The sequence below is a fragment of the Hylobates moloch genome, unplaced genomic scaffold (genome assembly GCF_009828535.3).
Source record: "Hylobates moloch isolate HMO894 unplaced genomic scaffold, HMol_V3 SCAFFOLD_7, whole genome shotgun sequence".
Classification (NCBI taxonomy): domain Eukaryota; kingdom Metazoa; phylum Chordata; class Mammalia; order Primates; family Hylobatidae; genus Hylobates; species Hylobates moloch.
In genome coordinates, this window is record NW_026652282.1 from 21,507,103 (window position 1) to 21,519,757 (window position 12,655).

Consider the following 12,655-nt stretch of genomic DNA (forward strand, 5'->3'; position numbering starts at 1 on the left):
CAAGTAAATAGAACCTGGCTTTGATCACACCTCTTGATCTAAGGCCAATTTACAGGAAATACAGAAGGGATAAAGGAGTATGTTAACACCACGGGGATGCAATCAGCAAAATCTAGATTCTGGAAAACTCTATAGAACAAACCTTGTTTCTTCAACCAAAAAATTGCAAGAAGCCTATGGATTAAATGAGATCTAAAAGACATATCAATCAATTGCAATATGTACACTGTATTATTTGAATCCTAATTCAAAATACTGTAAAAATGACAATATTTATAAAACAATTAGAAATTTGAACAATTTCTGGATGCTATGAAGGAATTATTGTTAATTTATTTAGGTATAATAATGATACTGTAGCTGCTTGAGGTCGCTCACACCTGTAATATCAGCACTTAAGGAGGCCAGGACCAGAGAATCTCTTGAGCCCAAGAGTTTGAGAACAACCTGGGCAACATGGTGAGACTTCATCTCCACTAAAAATAAAAAAGCAAAACTAGCTGGGTGTGGTGGTGTGCGCCTGCGGTCCCAGCTACTTGGTAGGCTGAAATGGGAGGATTGTTTGAGCCCAAGAGGTTGAGACGGCAGTAAGCTGTGTTTGCGCCACCGCACTTCAGCCTGGGCAACAGAATGAGACTGTCTCAGAAACAAACAAGCAAACAAACAAACAGGTATTGTGTTTATGTTTTCAAAACTATTTTAGAAATATATACTGAAATATTTACAGATGAAATATGTTGTTTGGATGTGGGGAGTGGATAGAGCTCTAGATCAGTGGTTCTCAACTGGATACAATTTTGCCGCAAGGTACATTTAGCAATGTCTGGAGACAGTTTTTGTTGTCACGTCTTGGGGCTGAGGGTGCTGTAGACATCTAGTAGGTGAAGGCCATAAATGCTGCTAAACATCCTACAATGCACAGGACAGTCGTCCACTGTAAGATAATGGCTCTGCCCCGGCACCCTGATGACCTTGAATGTGTCCATAGAGGCAAAGGCTTGACGTGCAGCTCATCTGAGTGTTGGAGAACGCCTTGTGATCCTCCTGGAACAAGCTCTCCTGGAACAGGGAGGCCTGTGAGGAGTTGCTCCAGGGCTATTTGTCACTCGCCTCCTTATCTCCCCTGAGCAACTGTCATGAAGCAGTTTCTAATAGTCTCTTTGTTTGGGTTGGGATATGGGGCTTCCTGCCCTGCCCTTCCCAGTACAAAGTTACAGAACAGAAAAACACTTAGTTGCAATCTACAGTGGGCTCCTCAGCAATGGGAGTCGAGGTTATCTGTCCCCTTTTGTTGTAGTGTCCTTCTTTTTGGTATGTGGGACAAGCACAGTACGAAGCTGGCACCATTGGCTACTGTTTCCTTTGCTATGTAAGTAATAAACTGTCTTAATCTAAAAGTGATTAGTTATACTTTTACCAGTCAAGTCATTCAGACCTTGCCTTGTCTTGTGTGTGCTTGACACCCACGACAAACAATTTTCTAGCCCAAAATGTCTATTATGCTGAGGTTGAGAAGCTCTAGATGAAGCAAGATTGGTCATGAGTTGATTACTGTTGAAGTAGGTGGCAAGTACATGAACAGTACAAATGGTAATGTACTATTAATGTCTTGTCTAATTTTGTGTATGCTTGAAGCTCTCCCTAATAAAAAAATTAAGAAAGATAAAAACTGGTCACCTTGCTTTTTTAGATGTATGACATTCTAAGTACATATACTGAGGCAGTATGCACAAATGCACAAACTTTGCTGTCAGATTTCTAGCTCCACCAGTAAGTTACAAACTATGTGTTCTTGAGCGAGTACTTGACCTCTTTAAGCCTCATTTTCTTCCACAATAAAATAAAACTACTAATGCCCCCTGGGGGTTTTGTGGGGATTAAATGTAAGTCAAGCGTTCAGCTGAATGCCTTAAATAAATACCTTTATTAGATAATCTTCCTTTGTTCTTTTTGCCTGCTACTTTTCAATACAGAAATGCAAAGAGCCCTTCTTGTTATCTGGACAAGTAATTTTGATATAGTCGATTTCTTTCCAAATAATTCCCTGGAAAATGTAGATAGATGGCCCTGATCTGAAGGGTTTTATTCTAAGTGTTTAAAATAGCAAACTGACCGGGCGCAGTGGCTCACGCCTGTAATCCCAGCACTTTGGGAGGCCGAGGCTGGGGGGATGACTTGAGGTCAGGAGTTCGAGACCAGCCTGGCCAACATGGTGACACCCCATCTGTACTAAAAATACAAAAACTAGCCACCACATGGTGGCGGGCACTTGTGATCCCAGCTACTCAGGAGGCTGAGACAGGAGAATCACTTGAACCCAGGAGATGGAGGTTGTAATGAGGCAAGATCACTCCACTGCACTCCAGCCTGGGTGACTGAGCGAGATTCCGTCTCAAAAACAAAACAAAACAAAACAAAACACACAGCAAACCCTGGAGGGCTCCAGGGGATGGGGAATGAGAAGGAATGTATATGGTGAATTCAGTAGTTCTCAGCTACTGAATGGGGGTGATTTTGTCCCACAGGAGACATTTAACAATGTCTGGAGACATTTTTGGTTGTCATGACTTGGGGAAGGGGAGAACTACTGGTATCTAGTGGTTAGAGACCAGGGATGCTATTAAACATCCTATGTCCTATGCACAGGACAGCCCCTACAACAAAGAATTATCTGGCCCAAAATATCAGTCATACCAAGATTGAGAAACCCTGGGCTAACGTAAAGAATTATCTGGCCCAAAATATCAGTCATACCAAGGTTGAGAAACCCTGGGCTAATGTAACCAAAATTTCTTGATGAACCTTTCCTGGGTAATTAACTTTGCCTTTCTTTGTTCTTCTTACCTAACGCATACAGGTTATTAAAGACATGCTCAGGAGAAAATCAAAATGTGATTACTCTAGCTCTGTGGCCCTAATTTGTTATTCATTTCTTTATGAGAAAAAAAATCCAAGTAGTGTTCTGATTTTATTGCCTTCAAGTTTCACTTACCAAACTCAAAGCATGCACTGATTACCTTCTTAATTATTAGATTGTGAAAGTGGGGCATCACTTTATTAACTCGTGGAAAGGATGTACCATCTCCTGCCAGCTCTGTAGTCTTTGTTTCCAACTATTGTGCCAATGGGGGAGGATTGAGATGAAGGGGATTCAGACACTGCTCCACAAACAGATTATATTTCTCTTGTTAAAATAGCCCATCTTTGGCCGGGTGCAGTGGCTCACGCCTGTAATCCCAGCACTTTGGGAGGTCAAGGCAGACAGATCACTTGAGGTCAGGAGTTTGAGACCAGCCTGGCCAACATGGTGAAACCCCATCTCTGCTAAACATACAAAAATTACCTGGGTATGGTGGCGCACGCCTGTGGTCCCAGCTACTCGGGAACCTGAGGCAGGACAATCGCTTGAACCTGGGAGGCAGAGGTTGCAGAGAGCCGAGATCGCACCACTGCACTCCAGCCTGGGCGAAAGAGCAAGACTCTGTCTCAAAAAAAAAATTAAAATTAAAAATTACTGTTGAATTAGGTGAGGGCAAGACAACTATAAAAGCTAGGGGACAACATTGCAAAACACCTAGGATTCCATTTTCAAAGTGTTTTGAAGATATCTTAAGTTTTCACTCAATTTAGAATAAACTAAAAATGGAAATAATAGGCAATGCATATGTGTCTGCCTAATGAAAAAATACAACATAGAGCTCTAATCAGTGGCCCAATCAAAGGTTTGGCAAATTAATAATATATGTATTTTAAATTTAAATAAAATGTTTAATGTATGCATTTAACATTTTTAAGTGAGTCCACATTATACCCATTTTATTTTTCTTTTCTTTTCTTTTTTGAGACAGAGTCTCGCTCTGTCACTCAGGCTGGAGTGCAGTGGCATGATCTCGGCTCACTGCAACCTCTGCCTTCTGGGTTCAATTGATTCTCTTGCCTCAGCCTCCTGAGTAGCTGGGATTACAGGCGCATGCCACCATACCCGGCTACTTTTTGTATTTTTAGTAGAGACAGAGTTTCGCCATGTTGGCCAGGCTGGTCTCACACTCCTGACTGCAGGTGATCTGCCTGCCTCGGCCTCCCAAACTGCTGGGATTACAGTCGTGAGCCACTGCGCCTGGCCCCATTTTATTTTTCAATTAACTGACCAACTGGTCCCCACTGTAGAGGGTAAGAAGACTTCTACTGTACTTCCTGGCGACTATAACTCTCTCCTACCTTGTATAATGGAGAAAGCCCTACAAAGTTTTTTATTAATTCTCCATTTTTTGGTTTTGAATTCTTTGTTTGAGACTTAAGAAAGTCCTTCATTTGCCACCCTAAGGTAAGATGTAATAACCACATGGAAAAAAATTTATGAGGCAGGTAGGTGCACAAGTCTTACCTATCTCTCTTCGAGACAGCCCCAGCCCCTGCCCACCTCTGAGAAAGCTGAGGAGTTGTTGAAGGTTGAGTCTGCCATCTGTGGTATCTCTAGGTGGGTCTCGCCTGGCCTTCAGACATCAGAAACCTCTAACAACCCTGGGAGTCTGGCAGGGTTGAGGTGGAGAGCCTTGTAAACAGTGATCACAACATCTGTGTTGCTAGTGTTAATGATAATGTCAATCAATTTAGAGGCTGGAGTCAAGTTGGAGTTGGTCCGTCCAACATTGATCCATGTCTCACTCAAAATCTGGGTTGAAACCCACTCATTCTCCTGAACAGCCTAGAGATGACCTTAGATGGACAAACTCAGGAGTTTCTCTGGGCAAGGAGGATACAGAATAAACAGTGATTTAAATTCCTTTCACTCATTCAACAAACATTTACTAAGCATGTTGGAAGTCATGCATCCAAGATAAATGTGATCATCTCCACTCTCAAAGGTTATATAGAACAAGAAGATATATGTAAAGATATATGTAGGACGAACTCTTAAAGATTGATTTTTTGGTAAATATAATGGTACTATTAAAAATTATCATGTTAGTCTTTGCTTTCAAAAGAAATTATCATTAAGTTATTCTGTACTTTTATTTATGACTTACATCAATGGAGCTAAGAAAAACAGATTTGAAACAGGATTATTTTTCTCTTTCTCCTGGGCCATATTTACCAATTTTTAAATTTTCGTTTCTCTTTCCTTGTGTGTGTGTGTGTGTGGGTAGCGAGGGAGAGAGAGAGAGAGAGACAGAGAGAGAGATAGAGAATTTGTAGTTCATGGAAAGACAAAGAAAACTTTAAAATGTTCTAATACCTGGGGCAGGACTGATATAAAAATATATTTCACTTCTTGAGGCCTCATTGTGAGAATGGGGCAAAATTAATTTTATGCCAGTTGCACCATTTTCTTTACCCCATAGTATTTGAGAGCTGGCTCCAAGTCCTTAAGAATAAAGGGCAAAAATAAGAGAAACTAATAAGACTTATTTTCTCTCACATTGTTCCCAGCACTGGGAAGACTGGGGAAACCCCAGATTTCACAAGAGACACAAGTCTAGCCTCTCACTCCACATCTGCTTGCATGGTAATTGGGCCATTTCAGGGAGCCAAAGAGGAGTTAGGGAAGGCATGGTCACCAAGACTTGCCTTAGAGGACCACAGTGGGTAGGGATCTAGGGTCTGCCAGGGAGAGGTTAGTGCACTCTAGAGAGCCAGATTCACGTCGCTTCGCGGCCTTTTGGCTAAGATCAAGTGGAGAGCCAGATTCAGAATTAGCCTCTGCTCCACCTGTCAATGTTCAGAGTGAGAACTATCAGCAGACTAGCCTACGGCAGTGATTATACATCCACTAAGTGAGTTAAGAGGACTCTTGAATCAGCCTACCCCATAGTTTCTGAAGGAGACAAAACCGTGTTGGGTTAGCTTGAAGGCTGTGCACATACGTACCTGTAATATTAGGGCTCAGGTAGAGGAATTACAGGGAGATAGATAAGAGGAAAGAAGGCCTATTGATGTTTGGAACAAAAGGTAAAAATAAGGCTGGATGCAGTGGCTTACGCCTGTAATCCCAACACTTTGGGAGGCCGAGGGGGGCAGATTACTTGAGGTCAGGAGTTCGAGACCAGCCTTGCCAACATGGTGAAACCCCGTCTCTACTAAAAGTACAAAAATTAGCTGGGCATGGTGGTGGGTGCCTGTAATCCCAGCTACTCAGGAGGCTGAGGCAGGAGAATCGCATGAACCCAGGAGATGGAAGTTGCAGTGAGCTGAGATCGCACCACTGCACTCCAGCCTGAGCAACATAGTGAGACTCCATCTCAAAAAAAAAAAGGTAAAAATATAATATCTCCTTTCCCTTTAAGTGGCTTTTAAAAAATGTTCGGATATCTAAGCTTCATAAATTTGGAGAGTTTTAAGTTGTTCAGTTCCTTCCAAATAAGGACTAAATATTTAATGTACATTTACATTGTTTCTATTAATTTTTCTTCCCTCACTATGGCTAAAAGTTTTCCTTAAAGAAAACAAGGAAGGGACAAACCATATCCTTTTATGCTCACTGGTAAATTGAGGAATTGGGTTTTATTTTTGCTAAAAAGACACGGCATTAATGTTTGCTATGACCAGTCCCGGCAAGCTGTAAGAAACCACCTCCGCTAAGGATATTATGGAAATGCAAGTGCCATTCGTCTCTAATAACTCAACATTCTCTCTTCTCTCCTATTTATTACCTAGAACCAGCATGGGACCTGGAACATGTGCCCCACAGATTTGAGGACTGATTGAGCTAACTGATGACTGGTGCCTGGGAAGGCAGCATGTTTGCCACCCCGTTCTCACTTCTGAAGGAGCTGAAAGATTTAGTTTCCAAAGCCTCTGGCCAGATCACACTCCTCCTCCCCCCAAGTGAATGCCTGGGAATCATCTCTTTCTCACAGATAGGAAGCCCTTATCTCATCGTGAAGACTTGGCAGCAAAGACTGGTAAAGAGGAAAGAACGAACTGGGAGTCAGTTTTCCATTTGATAAATGTATTCGCTGTAGAAAATCGGAGTCCACTTCAATGAATGGTCTCTTGAAAGAACTGTCTCTGTCAGTCAATCCGCAGATATTTATTGAACCCTTACTTCATACCAGGCACTATGCAGGGCCCACAGGAGTACCTTTTCCAGGGAATCATAGAATATAGTGTAAGAAGTGAGGGCTTTGGAATTAGATCTTGAACCAGTCAAAATTTCAGTGTGAAAGTGTTTTATGCTAGCATTTTACTTTATGATCCAAAGGAAGGGAGGAAGGTAAACCGTCCTCCTTGCCTTTGGATATAAACCAAGTAGTATAAAATGATTTCACATAGAATTTCGAAATAGCAGAAGGATTGCTAGAAATAACTAACCACATTATTTCCTACAAGGGCACCTTCGGGGATCCCTGTTTTAATGAATAAATAAAAATGATCTACAATGAACTCAAACAAATTTACCATCAAAAATGGGCAAAGGACATGAAAGACACTCTCAAAAAACATTATCACCAGAAAAAATGAAAAATCTCATCATCACTGGCCATCAGAGAAATCAAACAAAAACACAAGGAGATACCACTCACACCATTAGAAGGCCATCATTAAAAACCAGAAAAAAGGTTGAGAGGATGTGGAAAAAGGAAACTTTTACCTGTTGGTGGGACTGTAAATATTCAACATTGTGGAATCATGTGGGATTCTCAGGATCTAGAATAGAAAACCATTGACCCACATCCCATTACTGGTATATACCCAAGGAAGACACATGCACACGTATGTTTATTGCGGCACTATTCACAATAGCAAAGACGTGGAACCAACCCAAATGTCCAACAACGATAGACTGGATTAAGAAAATGTGGCACATATACACCATGGAATACTATGCAGCCATAAAAAATGATGAGTTCGTGTCCTTTGTAGGGACATGGATGAAACTGGAAAACATCATTCTCAGTAAACTATCACAAGGACAAAAAACCAAACACCGCATGTTCTCACTCATAGGTGGGAATTGAACAATGAGAACTCATGGACACAGGAAGGGGAACATCACATTCCGGGTACTGTTGTGGGGTGGGGGGTGGGGGGGCGGGGACAGCATTAGGAGATATACCTAATGCTAAATGACGAGCTAATGGGTGCAGGAAATCAACATGGCACATGGATACATATGTAACAAACCTGCACATTGTGCACATGTACCCTAAAACCTAAAGTATAAAAAAAAAAAAAAAAAGATGTGTAATTATCATATCAATTGCTTGCATCTAAGTGAGTGCTTCTGGAGTTATTTGATGGTGCTTAAAAATCTGTGGTCTCTGAAGTGCATTTAACCATCTTCTTAACTCTTATCTATATTATTAATTTGCAGATCAAAGTTAACTTTGTGCTATGCAAATGAGGGGACTTCAAATGAATGAGATTTTACTGTAAAATTTAAAATCCATATTACTTGTAACAGAACTGCAACATATTTTGAAGACATGCCTCAACATATCTAAAAGAGATATTATGGTTTAAAGCAGAATTTTCTGCAATGATGGAATATTCTATATCTGCGTTGTCCAAACTAAATAGCAAATAGTCACAAGCCACATATAACTACTGAGCACTTAAAATGTGGCTAGTGTCAGTGGCTCATGCCTGTAATCCCAGCACTTTGGGAGGCCAAGGTGGGCAGATCATGTGAGGTCAGCAGTTCGAGACCAGGCTGGCCAACATGGTGAAACCCTGTCTCTGCTAAAAATACAAAAATTAGCTGGGCGTAGTGGCGGGCGCCTGTAATTCCCAGCTACTCGGGAGGCTGAGGCAGGAGAATCACTTGAACCCAGGAGCCGAGATCATGCCATTGCTCTCCAGCCTAGATGACACAGTGAGACTCCGTCTCAGAAAAAAAAAAAAAGTGGCTAGTGTGACTGAGGAACTGAATTTTAAATTTTAATTAATTAATTTTAAAGTAATTAAAATTCAAATTTAAACAGCTGTATGTGGTTAGCGGCTACCTTATTCAACAGTATAGATTTAAAGAAAAAGTGAAATTGGATGCTGGGAACCCAAATTCCAGCTCTATCCTTGCTATCTTGGACAATTAACCTCTGCGAGCTTCAATTTTCTCACTTGAAAATGGGAATATAGGCTAGGGCTCAGTGGCGCATACCTGTAATCCCAGTGCTTTGGGAGGTTTAGGTGGAAGGATCGCTTGAGGCCAGGAGTTCAAGAGCAGCCGGAGAAACACAGCAAAACCCCCATCTCTACAAAATATTTAAAAATTAGCCAGGTGTGGTGGTGCATGCCTGCAGTCCTAGCTCCTTGGGGGGCTGAGGCAGGAGGATCACTTGAGCCCAGTAGTTTGAGGTTACAGTCAGCTATGATTCCACCACTGCACTCGAGCCTGGGCAACAGAGTAAGACCTTGTCTCAAAAAATATATATAAATAATATCTACAGCACAGTGTTTGGAGTAAGAGGAATTGAGGTGATGTTTGGGCATTCTCTCATTTCCAGATAAGTACCAACCAAGTACCAAAATTAAATATGTGGAAAATAAACACTCAACTCTCTTATTTAAAGGTAGTTTCCATTCCCTGAGAGCTATAAAAGATTATTAAGTTCATGAGTATTTCCACCTTTCAGATTCAATATTTAGCAGCAATGCTTATAACTATTGGCTGTTAAGTAATACCACCAGCAGTAACTAGAAATGGTCATGTGTCAGCTTGGGGGTATCAATCTATGGTACACAAAGGGCTGGTAGTCAGAAAGTTTAATTTACAGAAGTTGTGCCTGTGTGAGAAAAGTACACTGAGAATCAAAAAGCATGAGAAAAATGTTAATAAAATCACTTCTTTATTATTGTTACCATTAATAATGTAATCCATTTTAATTGCTCAAGGAGGTTCAATAAGCCTATTCAATTTAATAGAGAAATCAAGGCACAAATTAGCAGCATAGGCAAATGGTCAGGAGCTTGAGTCCTTTTGTTGAATATAATTACATAAAATAAGCCATGGAAAGTACTTAGCCCAGGGCATGTCACCCTAAAATGTCAACTATTATAATAATGATAAGTGATACATTTGGGAGACCATGAAATTAGAGGCCTTTGTCTATTTTCAATTTGCAAAAGGTATCGGAATACAGAGTGATATTTGCACAGATTTAATTCTACATGACTAGAACATAGAAGAATTATCTCAACTTTCCATACCTGCACCAGTCCAGAACTGAATCTAGTTGTTTTTTTGCAACAGAGTCGCACTCTGTTACCCAGGCTGGAGTGCAGTGGCATGATCTTGGCTCACTGTAACCTCCACCTCCTGGGTTCAAGCAATTCTCCTGCCTCAGCCTCCCAAGTAGCTGGGATTACAGGTGCCCACCACCATGCCCGGCTAATTTTTTTGTATTTTTAGTCACGAGGGGGTTTCACCATGTTGGCCAGTCTGGTTTCGAACTCCTTACCTCAAGTGATTTGCCTGCCTCGGTCTCCCAAAGTGCTGAGATTACAGGTGTGAGCCACTGTGGCCGGCCCGAATCTAGTTATTTTGATACCACTTCAAATCTAATTTTGAAATGAGACATGAATGAATGAATGAATGAATCAATCAATCAATCAATGCCTCCTGATTCCCCCATTAACTCAATACAATCGGCTAGTAAAACTCACGAGTCTTCAATATACAGTACAAATTTCTCCAAATTTAAGATAACATGGAGGCGACTGGGGAAGGGACCAACTGGGCGAAATGATCAATCAGTCATGTAGCTCAAGTGTCTGCTAGATATGAACCTAGACTACTTTCTGAGGAATATGGTGCTTAAACCAGCCACCCATATCCATTCCAAGGGGCATGAGAAGGGTTTGAAGGGATGCTGGTACAGGAGAGACCAGGGCCTGTGTCCATTCTCAGGGCAGTGGAGTGAAACCAGCTTCACCGTTAAGCAGAGAAATTCCCTCTGCCTCGTTGTTGGGAAGCTGCCTCTGGCCCTCAATCTCTTCTTCACATCATCTGGGGTCCTTCTTAACACTTTGTCCCACTGCCTAAACTTTCTCCATCTAGAACTCATTCAGTTTAACAAGGTTCCCCTTGAAGTACGTTCTCCGGGCACCCTCTCCCCAAGAGAAAAGACCATATACAGTGGTCTCACTTATGTGACAGTTGCATAACATTGAATTCAGAAACGGATACTCTTCACTTGAGGTCAGGAGTTCGAGATCAGCCTGGCCAACATGGTGAAACCTCGTCTCTACTAAAAGTACAAAAATTAGCTGGGCATGGTGTTGCGCACCTGTAGTCCCAGCTACTCGGGAGGCTGATGCAGGAGAATCGCTTGAACCCGGGAGGCGGAGGTTGCAGTGAGCCGAGATCGTGCCATTGCACTCCAGCCTGGGCAGCAAGAGCATAACTCCATCTCAGAATAAAAGGAATGGATATTCTAATCAGGATTTTGTGACGTTTCTACTAGGAGAATTTCTCATTTCAAACGATAAAGAACATTTTGTTAAAACATTTCTGCAATACCCTCAGGTTCCCATAGCATATTGATCTGACCTTTTTTTTTAGTAAGAAAATTTGTTCTTGTCATCTAAGTCTACCCAGGGAGCTGACAGACTCTGCAAAGGGATAAAGAAATATTAGTCGCAATTTGTTTTTCTTTGTTTTTTTTTAAATCACCTTAAGATGGAGAAGATAATATTTCCATTTTTAGTGTGACTATGAATTAGCACAGATTCATTACACTCGCAGATACATAGGACTTTACTTTTTGAACTGACTTTGATATTCAATAAGGCAAAAATCAATAAGAAAGTATTCACATTACCTTGTGCCACAATTGCGGAGCACGATTGTCCTCTTCCATGATGCACTCCTGATGGCCTACCATGCCTGCTCCTGATCTTTTTATCTTCTCTAGAGGCCTCCTCCCTTTGGAGTTCTTTTGAGTCACAGGATGAAATTTTTGTTGCTCACTTGACCAAAGGTCAAGCAGACTCTGTGCCCAGCGCTCAAAGACAAGCTGGGAGGAGCTCGAAGTGTCCCAGTTATTGAATAAGGAGAGATTTGAGTTGCTGGACACTCTTGCTTTACTTACCACAAGCCTCCTCTTGTCCCCTCTGGGCTGTTGTTCATTGACAATTGCTGTGCTCTGAACTAGCGCTATGATGACCTGTTGTGCGGGGACAGGCAGGTTGTGGTGAAAGCTGCAGTCGTGAAAAAGGCTATTGTTTAATCTACCCCGTCCCTCGCTGAAGCTATGGCAACGAATTCCGTTGGTGAATTAACTATGTCATTGTGCACTGGCTCAACTGATTATGCTCCTGGAATGACAAACATTTTCTCTCTTTTTTTCAAGAGAAACAGTGACCGAGACCTTGAAGTGTTAATATACAACTCAGCACTTTCTTTAAATAGGAGAATAAAGACAGAGAAAATAAATCTCTCAAACATACTTTAATTGATTCTAATAAACATTTTATCCCTTCCAAGGAGCTATTCTCAGCACCATTGATAATGAATTTGTGCATCTTAACTATGTGGAGTCTTCGGAATTTGTGTTAAGGTAATTTTCTCTCAGATAACTCTGTGTTAAAAGAACTCTTTAAATATGCATGTGCTTCAGCCTTTCTGAGAACAAGATTCTTTTTAAATCTGGCTGCACCAAAGGGCTATGGAAACTTTGGCTGCAGACTGTTACCTCAGTTTAGAGGGAAGGCA

The 12,655-nt window shown here is 41.4% G+C and overlaps 1 protein-coding gene across 1 annotated transcript in view; it reads right to left on the reverse strand.

The window, feature by feature from the left end:
- The window catches only part of PCYT1B (phosphate cytidylyltransferase 1B, choline), a 115,971-nt gene extending 103,845 nt beyond the window's left edge, over window positions 1–12,126 (reverse strand). The window contains exon 1 of the mRNA XM_032756698.2: window positions 11,763–12,126. Within this exon, the coding sequence (XP_032612589.1) occupies window positions 11,763–11,825 (63 nt within the window). The 5' untranslated portion in view covers window positions 11,826–12,126. The remainder of the gene's footprint in view (window positions 1–11,762) is intronic.
- Window positions 12,127–12,655: the final 529 nt, after the last annotated feature.